General features: G+C 46.3%; 1 protein-coding gene across 2 annotated transcripts in view; it reads left to right on the plus strand.

The window, feature by feature from the left end:
• Positions 1–21,280, plus strand: part of LOC137151849 (stefin-C-like) — a 46,627-nt gene that overhangs the window by 19,492 nt on the left and 5,855 nt on the right. The window contains exon 1 of one of the 2 annotated variants that reach the window (XM_067546349.1): positions 16,374–16,510. The exons of the other annotated variant lie outside the window; for it this stretch is intronic. Coding sequence (XP_067402450.1) covers positions 16,445–16,510 — 66 coding nt within the window. The 5' untranslated portion in view covers positions 16,374–16,444. Of the gene's footprint in view, positions 1–16,373; positions 16,511–21,280 lie in introns of those variants that run through there. 2 annotated transcript variants of the gene reach the window in all.

Below are 21,280 nucleotides of genomic sequence, written 5' to 3' on the forward strand. Positions count from 1 at the left end.
GGATTTTTCTGTCAACTCTGCCTCAAGTCAATCTTTCAGATCTCCACTGAAAGTCAGAAGAAAAAAATCATTTGACTGAGCACCCCACAGCAGAGAGCCAGAGCGCATCATTACACTTGTCGTGGAAAAGAATCACACTGCTACGTTTTAGAGTTGGATCGGCTGCAGCTTTAATTGTGACACACACAATCACATACCCATAGCTATGGGGAATACTATAGCCATAGGGAAAACCCAGGTGGCTATGGGGAAGTCAAGCAGCATGTCTGGATGCTGGGCAAATGTACTTCCCCTGGCTACCAGATACAAAAGACTTATATAGGGGTTGCTTAGGTTCATTTACACATTGATCGTATGGTGGAATTTGATTAACAATTTATACTTAACAGGAAAGACAATCACAATGCGCAGTGGGCACACCAGACGCCCTCACAGGAACGCCCAATGAGTCACTTGAGTATACAATGTAGTTTTCAGGGACCCTGGTTAACTCCCGAAGATGGGTGGTGACACAATACTTGTTCAAATGCTAATTTGTATGGAGTGAGTTTCTATGGGGCCGGTAAGACAAAGGGGGGCAGGTACCGGTACTTATCAAAACAGGTGAAGTCTGTTCAGACTTCAATAAGGCTTAAGGCTCATAACAGAGACTTGCCTCTCGGGTGTGGTTCAGAGACCTCTTGTGGGATTTTAACATCTTTATCCTAATTTCAGTTGAGGCATTATGGTAATGGTTTAGCCTGGGGCTTCTATTTCCGTCTCAGGCTACAACTTCAGGCCAGGCCTTCTATGACCAGTTGCAGACCAGGCATTCTATTAATCAATTTTATGATGAATTCTTTGATTCCACACACTGATTGCTTCAGGGGAAAAAAAATCAACTGTGAAATCCTAATATCCAACCTAGACCATCCCAACTGCAACTTCAGACCATTGCTCCTTGTTCTGTCATCTGCTACCATTGAGAACAGCCTAGCCCCATCCTCCCTGGAACTCCCCTTCAAGTAGGTGCTATCAAATCCCCCTCAGTCTTCTCTTTTGCAGACTAAACAAGCCCAGTTCCCTCAATCTCTCCTCATAAAGAGTCACCTCTAATACAGAAGGTTTTGTTATTCGATCTTTAGGAATGGTTTGTTAATAAGTCGTTTTTTGAACTTCGGAGAAGTGATGGCCCAGTAGACATCATTATGCTCTATGTGTTTTGGGACAGTTAATTATAAAAAGCTAGACAATAGAGTGTACTTTGGAGCAGTTCTCTGAAACCATTCTGAGATACGTTTTCCTGACGTTTACTCCCTGGAAGAGAAACGTCTGGCCAGCACCGACCTGTTTCAAATTACTCAATGCTGTCCCAGATGGTAGCTAATTATTCTAAACGTATTGCTTATGTCTGTGTGTGCTTCAGTCTAATAAATAGCAGGTTAAGATAAGAGCATGCTTGCTTGTATTAATTCTTCATCAGCTGAAAGCAGTTAAGTTACCACTGCTTTAGGTTCTGAAAACCCTGGGTAACAGAACCACCCGTTCAGTGTCAGAGCATCACACCATCTATTGCAGTGATTTAGCTGAGGTTGGTACTGCTTTGAGCAGGGGGATCGACGAGATGACCTCCTGAGGTCCCTTCCAACTCTAATCTTCTCTGATTCTACGAACATTCAAGGTCCCTCTCCTGTTCCCGATGCTGTAGAGCTCTGGGATTTTGGTTTGGTTTGAAATACATCGTGCTGGGGGAGTTACTGAGGGAGAACAAAATCAAAGCAATGGGTCTTACATTTCATTCCAAGGCACTGATGTGTATGATCACTGTGATCTCTTCCCAGAGTGAGACTCATAGTCAAGGGCTATGCACTAGCCAAGCACTCTATTATTTTTGATCATCTAAAATGCTGTCATCCCATGCACGTCAGGTGCTATCACATGGAATGATTATTCTGCTGGATTTGCTTTCCCCTTTGTCTGCAAATACAACCTGCATAACAGGTAAACCTGCACTGACTAGGGCATGGGTGGTCAGTCCTAGTGGTCAGAACAGGCGTCAATCCTAGTGGTCGGTGTGAAAGGTCAGCTGCAAAGACAGCATCAGATACCAAGCTAGAGACAAAGTTAGGTGCCAAGTCAGGGGTTAGAGCTGGAGACAGTGTCATGGGTAAGGAGTAGGGCCAAGACCTGGAGTAAGGCAGGATAGCAGGAACTGGGAGTAGCTGGGAGTCTGTGAGAGGAGGATGGGAACTGAGAGCAGGTGAGGGACAGGAAGCAGGAGCAGGCAAGAATGCAGGGCTCAGGAGTCAGATAAGCAGGAGGGGACCATAGTCACAGTCAGCCAGGGATTGCTCTAGTTCCTCACACAACTTCCTGTGTTACTCCCTGGTTTATATAGAGCACCTCAGCCAATCGGGGGTGCTGGATTTTCCCCCCAATCAGGCGCTTTGGGGGCGGGGCCCTCTGTGAGCTAGCACTTCATTGGTTCCCTTCTCGGGTTACTCAAGTGAGCTGCTGGGTGTTGGACAGGGCCTGAGCATGGCCTGGGGCCCATGGGCCCAGGTTTATGGCCCAGGATCTCTCACAAAACCTTGCTCTCCCTTCACCGATGGCAGCACTAGAGCTGGCAATGGCTTGGGAGTGTGCCACGTTAACAGCCTGGAGAATTACGTCTTGGGTTTATCCTTCCTGCTTGTGCCCCTCGCCTCCCCTCCGACCCAGCGGGAGCTGTCAGAGGGCTAGGAGGGTAGTTTGTGTTAGAAATCACCAAACAGGTTGTCCCTGGGGCGGACTGGGGAGACGGAACCCTTTACTGCCTGCTCATTCCATCTCCACGCCGCGAGTGAGCAACGGGCGGGGGTCACGTTACAATTCTTGTATCCATCACAGTATGTAAATGTGTACATTTATAGCAACGCCCCATAGAGGGATGCTGGGGGAAGGAAGATAAGGCTTTCTTCCCACCAAAGGCCTTGCGCAGGAGTGGCGATAGTGATTTTATTAGCCTCATCCCCAGCGCAGATGGCCAGGCAGGGAGGAAAGGAAGAGAGACAACAGACTCTAGCGAGAATTCACACCAAGTAACAGAAACAAGGTTTGCCTGCGTCATGACCCCGTTTCCTGTAGCTTAGGCCTGACCATTTGTCCAGCTTTAACTCTTTACTCTCCTACAGTTTGGTCTTCGTGGCCAGCAGCCCTCTGTCTTCCTGCATAGGCTGTCACCCAGGGACGTACTTCATCCAGTTGTGGCAGTTTGAGTAATACAGTCAGGCAGGAGGCCACAGGAAAAAGGACTACGACCAGCTGTTCATTTCACACAGGCCACTGAAAAACCACCAAGTGGGAAGAACAATTGGCCACTATCGGGCTATGACCAGATCTGAACTGGTGGCTGCAGTGTGAAAGACTTGGCCTCTCATTCCTGTTGCCCATGCCTTGGTGTGACCCCTCTCCTGTTCGGACCGTGATATGTCTGTGTAGTTTGTTGTGATAACCCTGTGGGAGTATCTCCTCACACAACTGTCTTGCTGTGTGTTTGAATGCGCACTTCATTCAACTCCAGCTGTGGCAACATCGACCACTAATTCAATGTAGAGAAGAAGTCCCAGCCCTCTGCCTGTGCTGAGGCTGTGGGACCCAGTGTCTCTTCTGCCTGTACCTGCACAGATTCTCTTCACCCACACACAGTGGGCATGGGGCACTACTCACGCCTCGCAAATAAGCATGGACAGTCACCCCACACACAAACCCAAAGATATATAGAGACTAACCCTCTCCCCCATGTACTGGATGTGAAGAATCGCCTCTCACAATGGAGCTGGGCATTCCACACTAGACGGCTTTGTCCTGAGCTGGAATGGAGGATGATCTCCACTGGGAGATTTAAGGGGCTCCAGTCTCTTTGATCCATGGCCAAGGCCCCTTGAAATTAAAATCCCAAATTCTTGTGGACTGAGATGCAGAATGAAATTTAAAATCCCACTGTCACCTGCAGAAACGGCATCTCTGGCGAATGTTCTGGAATGGTAACAGTAAAATTCTGGAATGTTTTCTTTTCTAAACTGAAAGGAAACACAAGTAGCCGTGCATTTGGCCCCACAATGAATTAAATGGTCCAGGACAAAGTTATATTCTCTGTGGCAGAAGAGAAATAGTCAACTTAGTAACTTCCCGTTAGAGCATCGTCTCTATTGCGCTGCACCAATGGGAAATGTGTTCCTGTCGACGCAGCGCTACGCCTTTTGAGGAGGTGGTTTAATTGAAGCGACTTCCAGAGCGATTGAGCGGGTCTGATGGTTGTGAATTTGCCACCATCAGTGTGTACATAGGCTGAGTGTCACCTTGCTGGTTGTGGATTTGTTGGGGGAGGGCTCATGTGGGTTTGTAAGTGTGAAATGCTGATGGAGGGAGTTATATGGCTGACTGTGCATAGTCTGGTTTCTGTAGTTGTGAGTTATTTGCTATTAGCAACCTTAACTGGTCTAATGAAGTTATTTCGGTGTTTTATATGCTCTGGATCAGGTGCCACCGTGGAGGATTTAATGTGCCCATGAGCCAGGGAATGAGCATGTCTGAATCAGTAACAGCTGGAGGCTCAGTGGAAGGGGCAACGAGGAAAGTAGACTTGGGGGATAAGCTGAGAAAACCACCTCTGCAATAGGTGTCACAGCTGGGCAACCTCAGAGGGCCAGCTTTCCAAAGGCAGTCGTCAGGCATCTAAAGATGAAGTTAGGTATTGTTCAAAAGCCCGTAAGAAGGTTAAGTGCTCAATTCCTACCGTCAATCCCACTAGACACCTAAAGAATTTGAAAGTCTGGCCCAGCATTGTTATAACCAAAAGCCCACGTATTCTGCAGCCACAGAATTGAGCTCTATCACCTAGGCAGAGGGAACCCCAATGGGGATTGCTGTCAGTAGCTGCAGACTCCAGTGTTACTGTGTCTTATGTCAGTGGTTGCAAAAAAGTCTGTAAAGCTCCCCAAAAGTAGAACTGACCAACATTTTTCAACCAAAACGTTTTTAATCGATAAATGACCTTTTTTCAAAAGAAAGAGTTCAAAAAGAAAATGTGTGTGTGTGGGGGTGTAAAACTGTCAACATTATGAAAAACGTTGTGCCCTTTTTCTGTATATATATATTTTATTATCCACACCCTTATTGAAAAGATTATGGGATTTTTTTTTTCATTTTCCAAACCTGGGTTTTCAGTAAGTGAAAAATTTCCATACTAGTTTGGATGATAATCTTGATCCGTATCTTTTTTAAATGGCAACTTGTTGTAATAGATGGGTTTGTTTGGAATACTTAAAGATGAAACCAACGGCACCATTTCAAATTTGTCATCCATGTCAGAGCAGGTCTGACTTATCCCATCCTGTGGTGGTGACATGCACCTGAGTAAGTGTTAGGTACCAGATGAACATGTGGGTGAATGACTGAGGCAGACAGACAGAGACACAGCTAGGCTCCCCCCTCCCTCCCCAACAAGATAAAAAACTTAGTAGCAAGCGCAACTGACGCACCTTTGCTGCAGATGGAGTAGTAGAATTAGTTGTGGAGCTGAAGGAGCAACCTCCTAGTTCTAGCTCCTTGCTGCATGTGATGTGATGATATATCCCAGCCTCCACCAGAGGGCAGTTGTGTCATGGGAGAGGCACCCCCTTACAGGCCAGTCTAGTAGGAAAAGGACAAATCAGCATCCTCCCTGTCACGGCATCGCATCCCCTAGTTTTTTTTCCTGGCTAGAAAACACTTCAGTTCTGTGCCAGCTCCATTATTAAGCAGAGAAACGAAACACCAGAAGTATAAATTGCAGTAAAATTTCAGCATGCGACATTTCTCAGCATCAGGAAACTCCATAACAGCATCTCCCAGGGAGACTCTGAGCAGGAACAAAGCTACTGTGAGCATCAGTGTAAATACAACTCCCCAGGGACATAGGTTTGGAGATACAGAGATATTGGGCTAGGCAGTCCTGGAATTAAGGTGCTAACCTGACTCTTAGGGTCAATTCTCTGCTCTGCCACTGTCAACCTTGGGCAAGTCTCTTATCCTCTCTGTGCCTCAGTTTCCCATATATGGATCTGGGCGGATAGCACTGCCCTAGCTCCTAGGGGTTTTGTGAGGATAAATGCATTCATGAGTGGGAGCTGCTCAAATCCTATTGTCATGGGGGCCAGATAAGGACCTGAGACAGATAAAAGTGAAGTCCCAGATTCCCTGTGGAGGGTATTGAGAAGCTGGTGCTGCAGCTCTCTGGAGGGGGGCATGGAGCCAGGTACCAGCTCATGTTCCAAAATGCCAAGAAAATATCTAATAAAAGCTCTTTGCAAAGGAATGGGGTCTAGAGAAATGAGCACAGAGCTGGGAGTCAGGAGAGCCTGAATTCTAACCTCAGCTCCACCAGCGACTCACTGGGGAGCCCATGGCCAGTCGCATCACTTCCTGGAAGTGAGGTTGAAATGTGCTACCTCTCTGAAAGGGGAAGTGTGAGAATGAATTAGCTAATATCTGCAGAGGGCTTTGGACATATAAAGCATTCTATATAAAACACAAAACTGCTGTTAAAAATTGCAGTGTCCCAGTATTGGGCCTAACCCGGAGATCCTTACACAGAAATCTCGTTGGAGTCACGGGGAGAGTAAAACCTGCGCAAGCAGCTCATGTTTGCACCTACAGAGGAAAAACAGGTAATTCAGTGACATTCTAGTTACACCTTGGACTCTGAAACGCCCTCCAGAGGGATCCCAGCTGTCCCCACTGGACAATGCAGTGGGGGGTGGATGTAAGTCTCCTTTGCTAACGTACCCTGTGTTGCAGGGTAGGGTGGAGACAGTAAGCAATTGAGGAGGCCTGTGTCAGAACCAGTTCATGCATGGCTGAGAGAGGACATTATAAAGGCAGGAAGTGAGAGCAGGAAGGGGGTGCAGGGAGGAGGTCTATAGCCTGTCCTAAGCGGGAAAGGGAGTTGGCCAGGGACAAGGAGGAGATCGATGGGGAGTGTAAGCGCTGGGATCCTGCCCTGGACTAGGGAGTGTGATGAGCAGCTAAGGGCTGCAGTAACCAGAGGCAGTGGAGAACGCGCTGGTGATAAGCCCAGAGACAGGCACGGAGATAGAGACGTGGGGTAAGAAGAAACCCAGGGAAACAGCAAACAGGACGGAGGCTGAGCAGACCGAGGTTGCTAGTCATGGGGTGCCTGGGCTGGAACCAGGAGTAGGCGGCAGGCCAGGTTCCCCTCTCAGCCGCTGGCCAAGGGGCACAGGATCTGGGGTTGGAAGAGAGGACTGCCTGCAACAGCACATGGACAGCTTGTCTGAGGGGACTTTCTTACCCCGGAAAGCGGGGACTGTACAGTAGCCTGGCCAGAGAGCTGAGTCACAAAGAGGGAGCAGCCGGACTCCTGATGAGACAGCATCCCAAGGTGTGAAGAGAGAGCGAGGGGTCATGGTCATGGTGTGAGTAATCAGTGGCAGAGGCACCAGCTGGGGTGAGAGCTCATTCCCAGACCTGGCCGCAGGGAGGTGTACTTGCGGTGAGTGGACTGGACTCCTCTATGGTTCCCGACAGTCTGTTCCCAGCACTCTTGGATTTCTCCCTACGTGATGATGTTTCCATCACTTCTCTTGCAGAGACAATTCCATAACAACCCTTCACAATGAGGAAATAACGTCTGAAATGTTCTTCCCTCCCCTCCACTTCTTCCCCCAGCCCCCTCACACCTTCTACCCACAGCCCTTCCCTCCTTAATGACAGCTGAAAAAAGGGAAGCCACCACCCAAAGACTGTACTGGATGCAAACAGAAGGGCTGGGCATTGATTTGTGAGCAGCTGTGTGTGTGTCTGTGTGTCAGCAGCAGCCGGAGAGCAGGGAAAGAGAGACAGAAAGCCAAGGACACAGCAAGAGAAGCACCAGTCGCACAGCCCTGAGAAAAAGCCAAGAGAGAGAGGTTTCTGGGCAGAGCACTGGCTGGAAAGAGGCTTTGAATTGTGAACAAGGAAACTTCCTCCAGCTGTTTGATTCCTGTTGTGTTGGGGGAACCAGGATTTTGTAAATAATGAGGATTGCATCAGAGAAATACCGGACTCTATCATCAATATCTCCTCCTAATGGAAACCACCCACAAGACCCCAATTATTGGCTAAATACTTGGACTAAAAAGGGGTTTGTTCTTCATTCCTGTGGTATCTGCTGTCTCTTCCTGCAAAGTAAATATTCCTTCCCCTTCCTAGTCTCCCCCCACGCTCAGAAATCACCTCTCCTACATACAGGAGGGGCGTTCTCATTCCTCATGGTAGCAACAGCATCTCCTCCCTTGGACAATTAAATGCCTTCTGCAGCTGCTGTCAAATCATCTCAGTGGATGTGGTGAGCTCATGGGAACTATGCAAGTAAACCCACAATCTCTGTGTAATTCTCTAGTTGCTTTCATCAGCTGCCCAGACACGGCATAATAATAAATTAACAATTTATACCTTTATTTCTGGCTTCAGCTTCAGATGCTTGGAGAGTTCTCAATGCACCTTCCTAACCAGCTGCTGCTGCAGACAGGAGATGCTCTGTCCAACCAGCTTTATACCTGAAGATTGGCTGCTCACTATCACAATATCACATAGCCGCCCAATACGAGGTCACAACTTGTGCTATCTGCGCCCAATAGCAATTCAGTGTCCCAGGGAAATACCATGAATGGTAACAACAATGTGACATTCTGCAGTATTTATTCAGAAGTGTTTAGTAGAAATATGCACATGTGTCATGAAGCAGGGAACATCATAAATACTCAAGCACACAGAGCGGGCGATGCTCAATCAAGATGAACAGCTTTTTGAGTGAAGTGATGATCAAGTTAGGTCTTGCTGGCTAGGAAGAGAGATTTCTGCCTCTCCTTACCAGGGAAACTGAGGCAGAACAGAGCAAGGTGGTGGCTGCGATTCTAGTGGTAAGTGGGGAATCTGAGGTAAGCTAAGGCATTCTGCCAATCCTATGACACTGTAACACGGGAGGGAAAAGCTCAAGCAAAGTATAAAGCAGTCGCTAGACAGATTGCAGAGGTAGCAGCAGCCATGAAGGAGGGTGGACTTCTCCCCCCACACTAGACAAATAAGATAAGTGTGAGCTTGATAACTTTATGGAGGGGATGGTAGGATGATGTTGCCTATTATAGCATATTTCCCATCCACAACTGCTATTAGCAAAACTCTCCCATGGCCGGAGATGGGCCACTAGGCAGGGAAGGCTCTGTGCTACTACAGAGAATTCTTTCCTGTCTAGCTGGTGGAGCTCACCCACATGCTCAGGGTCTAACGGATGGCCATATTTGGGGTGAGGAAGAAATTTCCCCCCAGGTCAGATTGGCCGAGACCCCGAGGGGAATGCCTTCCTCTGCATGTTCATGGTTTGCGCTTTCTGGTGTGACTTAGAGCAAATGGAGTCTCTGTAACTTCAATTCTTTAAGGGAAGATTTGTGGACCTCAGTACGCCAGCTAGAGATGAGCAGCCTATTGCAGGAGTGGGTGGGTGAGGTTCACTGGCCAGCAATGTGCAGGAAGTCACATTAGACGATCATGAGTCTGGCTGGATTGAGACTGGTGTCCTACACGTGAAAGAGCCGGCTCAGGAGACTGGCAAACAAGGAACTGAAAATGATATCAAATGATGATACCGACCAAGGAAGGGGGAATCGGGGTCATTCTCGCTGCATCCAAAACCTGACATGAGATTCAGAGGGGTAGCCGTGTCAGTCTGTAGACAGCAAAGACAACGAGCGTTCTGTAGCACTTTAAAGACGAACACATTTAATTTCTGCAGGCGTAAGCTTTCGTGGGCTGTAACCTGACGATGTGGGTTACATCTGACGAAGTGGGTTACAGCCCACAAAAGCGTATGCCTGCAGAAATTAAATCTGTTAGTCTTTAAAGTGCTACAGAACGCTCGTTGTTTTGACATGAGACTGTGACCCAAACTGAACCAGGTCCTGCACAACTTTGAAGTCCGGCTTGGTAGCTGTTCTGCAGAAAAGGAGCTGGGGGTTACAGTTGACAAGAAGCTGGATATGAGTCAGCAGTGTGCCCTGGTTGCCAAGAAGGCTTATGGCTTATTGTGTTGCAATAATGGGAGCATTGCCGGCAGATCAAGGCAAGTGTTTATTCCCTTCTGTTCGGCATTGGTGAGGCCGCATTTGGAGTATTGTGTCCAGTTATGAGCCCCTCCCACTTCAAAAAGGATGTGGACAAGCTGGAGAGATTTCAACAACAACAATGATTAGGGGGCTGAGCCACACGACTTATGAGGAGAGGCTGAGGGAACTGGGCTTATTTAGTCTGCAGAAGAGAAGAGTGAGGGTGGATTTGATAGCAGACTTCAACTACCTGGAGGGGTTTCCAAAGAGGATGGAGCTAGGCTGTTCTCAGTGGTGGCAGATGACTGAACAAGGAGCAATGGTCTCCGGTTACAATGGGGGAGGTCTAGGCTGGACATTAGAAAAACGTTTTCACTAGGAGGGTGGTGAAGCACTGGAATGGGTTATGTAGGGAGGTGATGGAATCTCCATCCTTATTGCTTTTTTGTGGCCTAGCTTGACAAAGTCCTGGCTGGGATGATTTAGTTGGGGTTGGTCCCGCTTTGAGCAGAGGGTTGGACTAGATGACCTCGTGACGTCCCTTCCAACCCCCAGCTTCTATAATTATATGGAACAAGTGATTTTATTTGCCCTCACTGCTCTCCTTGGATGGCTGTTCCAGAAGCTCATTTCTCTGAAGTCAAACCATAATATGCAAATTCTCCTGGGGGGGTGAAGCTTCCCAGACATATATCAGGCTAACGTTTTATTATGCACAAGTGACTTTAGTTCCTGAAGGAAACTACTGCACTTGCCCTTTGAAGCAGGATGCAATCGCTAGCCAGTAAAGATAACTTTTATAATGTTGATGCCACAGAATTTGGTATTGCCTTATTGTAAAGCTCAGTTCACACTGTCAGTTATTGATAGTTCAACAGTGCTTACGTGCCTTCCGCCCAGTTGCTGCATTGCTTGTCCTGTCTCAAGAAAGAGATTAACCCCTCCACACCTGCTGAGTAACCATACCATGTGAGTGGGGAAACTGAGTCAGACAGCCATTGTATAAAAATCAAGCAGAAGTTTCCCAGTTCTCCGCATCTCCCCCACTTGACAGAGGCTCAGCCAGGATGCCAATGCAATGCCTTGGGGAGCCCACACATGCCCTCACGTGGGCGCCTGTGTTGTAAAACCCCTGGGACTGACATGAGGACCTGAATCGGCAACTTCCTCCTCCCTTTCCTCTGCTAGGGCTAGAAAGGGATGGTGTTCTCTCAGTCTGAGGTGTACCACTCACCCAGGCTGCCCGCTGGATTTCCCTCTCACGGGTGGGGTGTGGGGAGCACCCACTCGATCACTGGGGGAGTCAGGACAGGCCTGTCCCCCTGCCAGGCTGACCTTACCCATGCAGTTATTTTAACAGGGGAGGGATCCCCAGTAACTGCAATGGAGAATCTGCGAGCCTTCCCCAGAGCCAAATTCCTTTTTCTGCCCTTCTCCTCACAGGCCAGGGCTGGGGACACCTATGGCATCCTGCAGTTCCCCCAGGGAGAGGAGGTAGTGTATGCCCCTGTCTCCCTACTCTTCCCCACTGAGTCGAGCTGTATTCCCCCCACTCCACTTGGCTCAGAGGCATGCACCCTTTCCTAGACTGGAGGAGAAGTTCCTCATCCCTCATGGCTGCTGCCTCCTCTGCAACCTGCCAGGTAACGTTTTACACCTGACTTGGCATTGTCCCTCTCTTGTGTGAGTGTCATAGAACTGGCAGAACTCCTTCGCTACCTCAGATTGCCACCTGCAGCTGGAGTCTGAGCCATGGCTTTGCTCTCTTCCGCCTCTCGTTCTCTGGTAAGGACAGGCAATGATCTGTTCTCCTGGCCTTACCAATACACACTTAAACACTTACTTCTCCGCTGCCTTCAGAGCTGGGCAGGCAGAGAGCGGTGAGAGCTGGCCGGGCACTGAGCTCTGACGGCAGCGTGCCAGCAGCAGCAGCGCAGTACTGGGGACATAAGGTGGGCAATGAGGGAACCCCACTCAGGTCTCAGGCCTCTCGCTGTCACCTCTCTCCTGGTGGGACCCACGTTCCTCTGTCTCCAGAGCAGGAATATAGGCAACTCCTACTGCCCTTCATTGGGGGCACCTGAGCAAGTCTGAGGGTTGGTTCACGCTGCGCTACGGCAGCACAACTGGAAAGCTGCACTAATAGATTAATTATAGGGATGAAAGATGCAGGAGCTCAATGATAAAACTCAGCGAATCCACACTAGTTCTACCAAGAACTATAAATGTCTGCAAAGCTAGTGACCATGTTCACACGCAAGTGCAGGGCATAAGGAGAGCGGACACACAGATACTTCACCAAGTAGCACCAGGAAAGCATGAAAATACAAGGGAAAATATCCCAACAATTGTGCAGAAATGCTCAGTTACAAAGCAGAGGAGATCAACAAAATGCAAAGGCAGATGGGTCTCTGCACATTCGCTTGATATCCTGACACACAGTGATTTCCAGGCTGTAGGGATAGTGTGAGCGGCTGGGCCAGACACCTACCGGCCCACGTGTGCAGTGGGCTTGTGACGGCTCCCAAGTGTTTAGGCTATTATTGAAACGTTTAAATGAATGGTTGTTTTGATGAGATATTTTATATAAGAATAAGGGCAGGATTTTCAACATAACTGAGCATTAGAGCAGTGTGGGAAACAACTTTCCCATCCCAAATCAGGCCAAAAATGTTGAAATCTCAACCAAAAAAAAAAAAAAAAAAACTTGTAAACGCCAAATCTGAAAGAAATTCAGACTGAGTCAATTGAAATACTTCATTTTAATCATTTCAAAAATCTTTGTTTGGATTGCAACCTTTTTTCTTCTCTTTTCTACATTTGATTTCCAGTGAAAGCACTTTCATTTGGAAACAAAGAATCATTGTGAACCAAAAAAGCCATTTCATTTTGAAAACGTCGAAACAGGACATTTCAACAGATCTGAAACTGTTTTCTAAGCAGAAGCTCATTGACACGGATTCTTTCCTGCAAGACATTTTAGTTCTGGTGAATTGGTATTTCCTAATAAATGTTTCTTTGAAATAAACCTACCAGCTCTGCCCCCCAGCGCTGGCCTAGCTTTGCTCGCTTTAAAGTCAAAGGACAAAAGCTTTCAGCGCTCGCTGAGCTCTATTCTCACTGAGGTGTAGTCTGAGCACTTTGAAAATCCTGCCCTAACTGTCTCCTCGCATTCCCTGCTCCTAGTAAAGAAGCTCTGACAGGAAACCACAGGGAAGGTCCATGCTCTGCCTTTGATGGAGGTAGTGAACTGCGGAGCCATGTGATTACTTGCTGACTGCAGGAGTGCAAGTCTCTGTGCGTTTCCTTCTGCACGCTCAGTTCGCTACCATTCCAAAGTCTGGTGCTGAGCACATGGGAAGGATGTGCGTTTGTTTGACTCTAGAGTTGCAGTTTCATTAGTAAGGGATAGTTTAGCACAGCTGTGTTGTGGTGTTGGCTACCTCAGTAATATCACGTCTAGGGTCCTGTTTGCACTGCACAAACGGCCATGTTTGACATCACGGATTCAGCGCTAACGAGGGTCAGCAGCAGACACCTGGTGCCTCTCGAAGTCAGAGGAAAAGCTCCATTGACTTCACTGAGCTGAGTGGTGCAGGACTAGGGCCCTGCTGTCAGCAGAGGTCAGCTTCTGTCGTATAAACAACACCCGGAGTGTGAGGGGAAGCAGGAAAGTTTAAAAAAAAAGTCACAACCCCAAAAACACTTCCCCTATGGAACAGCTGATGCAGGCCACGCCTACAAACTGAAAAGTGCTGTAAAAGTAGATGAGCCGGGTGGAGGCGTGTTCAGTTCTCGTTTTTCTTAGGAATCCACAGTGAATGTGAAACTCCTGCAGGAATGTGAAAATATCGTGAATGCTGAGAATGAGAATCAAAATCCCCAAGTTGAATGTGACAATGATGGTTTATTAAGAATAAAGAAAGGCTACACTTACTCATGACATCTTGGCATTTGACCTGGCCATTGAAGGGCTTCACGAATTAGTCAGTGAATTAGCAGTGACCACAAGGTGGTCGAGTTCAGGATCCTGACAAAAGGAAGAAAGGAGAGCAGCAGAATAGGACCCTGGACTTCAGAAAAGTAGAATTTGACTCCCTCAGGACACTGATAAGCAGGATCCCCTGACAGGCTAAAATGAGTCCAAGAGAGCTGACTGTATTTTAAAGAAACTTTATTGAGGGTGCAGGAACAAACCATCTCGATGTGCAGAAAGAATAGCAAATATGGCAGGCGATCAGCTTGGCTTAACAGAGAAATCTTCAGTGAGCTTACAACACAATAAGGAAGCTTACAAGAAGTGGAAGGTGGGACAGATGACTAGGGAGATCTGAATCACTCAATGTTTTCTTGCCTCTGTTTTACAAAACTACTGCTGGAGCATGCAGGAGTGAAATCAGGAAGGCCAAAGCACAACTGGAGTTGCAGCTAGCAAGGGACATGAAGGGGAACAAGCAGAGTGTCTACAGGTATGCTGGCAACAAGGAGAAGATCAGGGAAAGTGTGGGCCCTGTACTGAAGGGGGGAGGCAACCTAGTGACAGATGATGTGGAAAGATCTGAATCAATGTAAATGTACAAATTTATAAATTTATACAAATTTATTTATACAAATAATATTTATTTATACAAATAATTATACAAATTTATAAATTTGTATAAATTTACAAATATAAATGTGGAAAGATCTGAATCAATATCAATGTAAGCGGGGGAATGGGCCCGCTATTGTGGGGAACTTTCCTGGCTCATACACTACTCAGCAGTGGAGCAGAGGGGCATCCCAGAGCCCACTGTCAAATATTTGTTCCCCATGCAGGTACTTACAGACTGTCAGTTACAGGGGTGTGTGTGTGTGTGTGTGTGTGTTAGAATAATGCTGAAAACCAAGTATGAATGGGTTTGTGCCTTACCTATAACACTAGTTTGAATGTATGCTTATGGTGGTTTATCTATACAGGATTGCTTGAATGTATGACTAACTGACTTGGGCCTGAGGAAGGATGGGTAGATGTTGGTGTTGTGTGCTCGCATGAGAGGAAATAGCTGCATCCTTATTGTTGGTAAAAAAAGTGTAGTCAACTGTTTTACATAAAATAGTTTAAGCCAAACCCTTCATTTTGTCTACATATGGCATAATAGCCAAGTTTACAATGTGAGATTTCTTTTAAGCTACGCTGTGTGTATGCGCATGTTTGGTATAAATAATGCTGAAAAACAAGTATGACCGTGTGGGTGAGTTGGGTGACTTATCTATTCTGAATGTACCCTTGCAATGGGTTTTTTATAAAATAGTATACAAGTTGGCTTGAATGGATGCTTAATTGTTTTGGGAAATAGGGTGGAATGGAGGGGTGAAGTGTTGTGTTTGTGTGTTATATGTTTTGCTAAAATATTCTTTTAAAATTAACTGACCTTCAAAAACTTTACTAAAATTAAGAGGTCTCTATCTAGTACAATTTAAGCCAATAGGTGCTAATTTCCAATCAATAGAAAAGGCTGTGAAGAAACACATTACTCTGAGTAAAAGGAATAAGGGAAATTGTTCTAAAGACTAGGTACGTCTTTCACTGGGGCCTAGCTACCATTTTTTAAAGACAAATGCTAAAGGAAGTTTGGAGGAAAAGGAAATTTTCTTCCTGGTCCAAAATTATAAACAAATAAAACTAACTGGCAAATGTGCACAGGTGTTGTAAACAGTTTAATAAAGAAATCTACACACATGCTCCTTTTGTGGGGTGGGTCATATTTCTTCAAATAAAAATCAAAACACAGGGGGAAACGGGGTGGGTAGGTAAGGTAGCAGCATATGCCAGCATTCTTATCTCTGTCCTTTAAACAGCTAGAAAATCTTTCAGTCTTGTAATAAACAATAGAGATTTAAACTAATTAAAAATAAAAGGCCTGTTGCCCCTGCACTCTTTGCACTGAGAAAACCAAATGTCAAGTTAAACAGGAATTGCTGCAATGAGATGGGGGATAATGCGTGGTAATTTTAAGGCTAATACTGGGAAATATTTGGGCATAGCTTAGTGTTTACAATCACTTCCCTAAGCACAGGAACAGTCACCCACCCCCATTACATGTGTTTAGTGAGTGAAGAAATTGCCATCCCAGCCTGAACCAATTACCTAATAAATGGGGGTCAGGGTTGTTTTGTTTTGTTCCTTTCTTCCCTTTTCTTCCTTCCTCAAACCTGATGATGATGAAACCTGATAAACTCCACATATGCAAATCACAGGACTGTGTGGCTATATAAGATCATGTGTGACTGTTGTCTGATCACATTTGCTCTAGATCTTCCTTGTCAGAGTTTCCAAACATCCAAAGAAGTGATTTGCCACTATGAGCGTTGGAGGCTTCTCTGAGACCAAGCCTGCAACCCCAGAAATCCAAAAGATTGCTGACCAGGTGAGTTGCATCCAGTGAAAGATGCGCAACAGAAACTGATAGAACAGAAGTGTGTGTCTTTAAAGCAAATTCTAGAGAGATTAGGGAATGGAGCTTAAATTTACAGAAAATCTAACATTCAGCATTGAAAATGGAGTCCCTCTTGATTGATTGGAAGCATGTCGTTGTGGTGTGGAAAGATTGCTTAGAACAGAAGTGATCACATTTCTCTGAAGTTTCTCCAGTCCAGGAATTCTTAGATTCACATATGCCAAGGCCAGAAGGGACCATCTAGTCTGACCTCCTGTATAACACAGGGATAGACCTTTTCCAGCTTTACTCCATTTGTACTCTATGTGCCATGTTAGTTTAGTATCATGCTAGTTTTTTAATCAAAATATTATGCAGTACCAAGTAAAATGCCATACAGAAGTCTAAATATATTATATCAAGAATATTACCTTTATCAACCACATTTATAATCTCTTCAAAAAAGATATCGAGTTAGTTTGACAAGATCTATTTTCAATAAAGCCACGTTGATCGGCATTAAGTATAGTATCCTCCTTTAATTCTTTATTAATCTAAGACCCATATTAGCCATTCCAATGTCTTGTCTGAGATTGATGTCAGACAGGCAGGCCTATAATTGCCTGGGTTATGCCATTTATCTTTTTTAAACAGTGGCACAACATTTTAAATACTTGCACAACATTCGCTTTCTTCCAGTCTTCTGCCATTCTGCTTTCCAGCCTTCTGGGAGCTCTAGAGACAGTCACAGCTGCGGTGCAGATAGAACTGTATGAAAGACAGCAAGGTCTAGTGGTCAGAACAGGCAACTGAAGCTGATCCAACACTGCCTAAGTACCAGGGCAGTTCCACTGATAGTAGAAGCACCTGTGGAGCTGGGATTTAGGTGTCATTACGGCTGTGTCATCTAACCCTGATCTGTACAGAATTAGATGACAGAGCAGTAAAAATGGCAGTGTTCTTCCAACACTGGTGCTTGTGTTCTTGGACTAGTGAAGCCGCACCGGAACTAGAGGTCCAATTTGCTAATGTAGACAAAGCCAATGAGTCAGTCTTTTGTTCCTGGTCCTAGGGCCCCAGTATTGGGGAGGGGAGGGAGTATTTCAAGTCCCATGAATGTCACTATTTAAAAACCAAATAACCTTCTAGGAGTCCAGGGGCTAGTTGGATCCCTGGAAAATCTTGGATTTTAAGCGTTTATGAAAGTGAGATTTGGCTACTTTGTTTGTATTTTGCTGTGATTTATAACTTTGGCCTTTCTGACAATGATTTAGGGTCCTTTGAAGATTGTTCGGGCTGGTGGGGGATGGGTAGCAACAAGGTCACAGACTCGTTGTGCGACCCTGGGCAAATCACTTCACCTCTTTGTGCTTCCATTTCCTCAGCTGTAAAATGGGGGGGAAATAATTCTTCCCTTCCTCCCATGGGGATAGTGAGATTTTATGAATTTGTGTTTGTAAGGTACGTTGAGATTCTTCCTAGAGACGTACAAAATATTATTGCTATTGTATGCATGCACACTGTAGAAACATATCTCTCTGTCCAAAACATCTTGGAATCCAAGTTGAAATGTGCACCCAGCATGTATCAGAAATGAGACCACAATACTTAATTTTCAGTGGACACAAATGTGGCTCAAAAGGTGAAACTTCAAGTTAAATTCTGCACACAGGAGTCAGCTGAGGCTTTTAAACTTACCACCTATTAATTGAGAGCAGAATATAACTTTGGGAGTGCAGATATGCATGATACTTGAACTACATTCAGGAAAGAGAAACTGGCTGCCAGCAGAAAAATGTCATTGTTGATTGGCTTAAAAGAATACATGAATTGCCTTTACTGACTACATGTTTTTAAAGAAATGGTCGAAGTGTGTTCATTAGCTAACTGGGAATCATAACGGACTAGCTGTTAATGCACTGGGACTGGTAGTCATGAGACGGATGCTGTTTCTGTGTCAGGACTTTGGGGAAGTCATGTCAGTGCTGTCTGCCTCAGTTTCCCCATCTGTAATGCTGTTGCTACGTTGGACATCATTATCGTATCCAAATGCTCCTGAAAGAGGCTTGAAAGCAGACCACTAAAATCACAGCAAATAGAAATGGTGCTTTGCCAAAAGCTCTTCTGAGAAGAAAGGATTTTAAACCTGATTTCCTCAGCAGTTATACGTTTCTCATCTCCCAATTCTGCCCGCTGGCTTCTGGGAATCCCTTTCGTAGGCACTTTAGTCTCCCCATACGATGCCTGGGGAACCTGGGTGCCTAACTCAGGGCTAAGAATTCCACTAGTCAGCAGGGTGCCCACCATCCCTGGTGAATCTAGCTCCAACAGCCTAGCCCTATGGACTTGGGAGACGTCTTCTTGTAGCGTTATTGACTCCTGAGCGTTTGCCCTAATCCTAGACGAGTCCAGAAACAACAATACATTTGTTCAGGACGGTATTACTTATCACGTCTCCTTGTCCTTGAGGCTGTTAGGTATGAGCTGAGAATGGAAAACTGTCCATCTGGCGACTAGGCAGCTGGCTGCTTGACCTCACTGGAAGGGATGGGCCCTTTCAATAAATAACTGACAGGTGCTTGGAGGTTGGGAAGGTCATGAATGGGGAGGGGGACAGATTGGCTGAGACAAGGACAGCATGCCCTGAGGGGACGCTTACTTCAACACTTCCACAGTAGTGCAAAGCCTGAAGTCCGATAACTCTGCTGAGAGCAGCAGAAAGGGCAGGTTCTGTGGGAACTGGGCGAGTGGCTAGTCAAGAGAGGGTGTGCTGGGTTTCTGGGGGGGCATGTAGTGATTGGAGGCATTTGGGTGGAGAGTCAGTATGTGAAGCATGGCACAGCTGCTTCAGAGTGGACACTCAAGCAAAAGATGCTGCATAAATGTGGAAGAGCAACGCAGAGGGGCCCCCCCAGACCTGAACTCTGACCAATTACCTTTACTGCATGAGTGGGTTAAGATAGCGAGGCCTGAGGACCCCTAACCTTTTGAACTGCTCCCCTCCCCCAAGGGTTAAATTGGGCACTACTCTGAACTGTCTAAAGTAGTGAGCCTAGGGTATTTGACCCTTTCTGGCAGCCTTAATAAATTCATATTTCATTGGTGCTGTGTGTCAGAGAGTTTGTTTAGACGCACCAGTTGTTGCAGCCCAGAGTGCCTCACAGCTGAAGTTTCTTTAATGCTTTCCTCTGAGACACGGCACATCTGGTGTGCAACCAAATACTGCATCTGAAAAGGCTGATGGACCGCAGCACTCCAATGTCCCCGTCAGGTGAGGGTGATCACAGCAGTCTTAGGGGAATTTTTCAGAAGTGATTTAGTTGTGACAAATATGGCAATATCCTGGGAAAACCGCATGGAATTAACTTTGAATAGTTTAGGAGTTCATTGACTTAAAGTTGTGAAAGTTTCCATGAGTAAGGGATTGTACGTAATTCCATGGGAGCGGGGATCATAGCTCTCTAGGAATGAAGAATGAGGGCTGTGTGGTTAGGCAAATTCACTCAGGCTGTAACACCTCCAGAGAGGTGCCACCACCTGGAGAGAAGTTTGTATTTACTGGTTCAGACTGGATTCTCCAGAGAGACCAAGGATTTTAGGATAAATAGCCTGGGTTTAAACTGACTCAGAGCCTTCTTTCTGACCTAGTAAACAGCCAGAATTTTCTGTCTGGGGCGGGGACGAGCATAACCTACCAGAGGCTTAGGTTGGAGCTGGGGGTGACCTCTGGTAAGTTTTCTAGCATGTGTATAGGTTTTTATTGTGTTAGTGTTTTCTGTGTAAAGCTTTTACCTTAAGAATAAATGTGCTGGCTTAGAAAGAGCTGTGTGATAACCTGTAGCCGCCGGCACTCCACTGTTGGTAGCCTGTGGAGAGAAAGCAGCACAGACGCTGGCCTGTTTAGACAGTCTGGCTTGCTGGAGATCTCACAGCGTAGATCAGGAAGCTGGGCAGCCTTAACACCCTGACGCAGTGGGTTGCAGCCCACGAAAGCTTATGCCTGCAGAAATTAAATGTGTTCATCTTTAAAGTGCTACGGGACTCTCGCTGTTTGTGCTGTCTACAGACTAACACAGCTACCCCTCTGGAACTTTTCACAATGTTTAAAGATGTCCCTATGTATAAACACATCTACCCAAACCTGCCTCCAGCGCGAGGGAGTCTATCCTTTGCCAGCTGAGCGTTAGCTCCCTGACACAACCAGCCTGGCAGCCTCTCTCCTCTGGGCTGTTCCAGCCCTGCCTTTGCCCTGCAGATTGACAGCAGATGTACCCCAGCCCGAGTCCCTTCCAAATGTGCCCTTGTGGTATCCAACCGCTGAATCCTGCATATTCACAGAAATCCCAGGGCCTCCGTTCCCAAAAGAACAACCAGTCCCAGTTTTACCTTCGAGCACTGCTCCTGTAGCACACACAGCACTTGAGTTCACTCACAGTAAAGCCAAAGGAAATGTATTTAAGGAAGATCAGACCGAAATAGAAATAAGCGTGAGTGATATGGTTCCATATAAAACAAAACCATAAAACGCAAATACCCCTTACTACCTTTCCTATCTAATAGAGCTGGTTCTCCGCCCACAGGGCAGTCTTCTGCAGCATTTTCCAGTCCCTAAGATCCAGGATTCAGTGTTCCAGGAAGCACCCCCACTTATCGTGGTGCCGCCTCAGTGAATGTATGCAGAGAGTCTTTCTCCACCCTGACATATACTGACTCAGTCTTTTCTCTTTATCCACAGACAGATCCACTCTCTATCCTATCACT

This window comes from Emydura macquarii, unplaced genomic scaffold (assembly GCF_026122565.2).
Source record: "Emydura macquarii macquarii isolate MOO-44397 ecotype Brisbane River unplaced genomic scaffold, CSIRO-AGI_Emac_v2 contig_1119, whole genome shotgun sequence".
NCBI lineage: Eukaryota > Metazoa > Chordata > Testudines > Chelidae > Emydura > Emydura macquarii.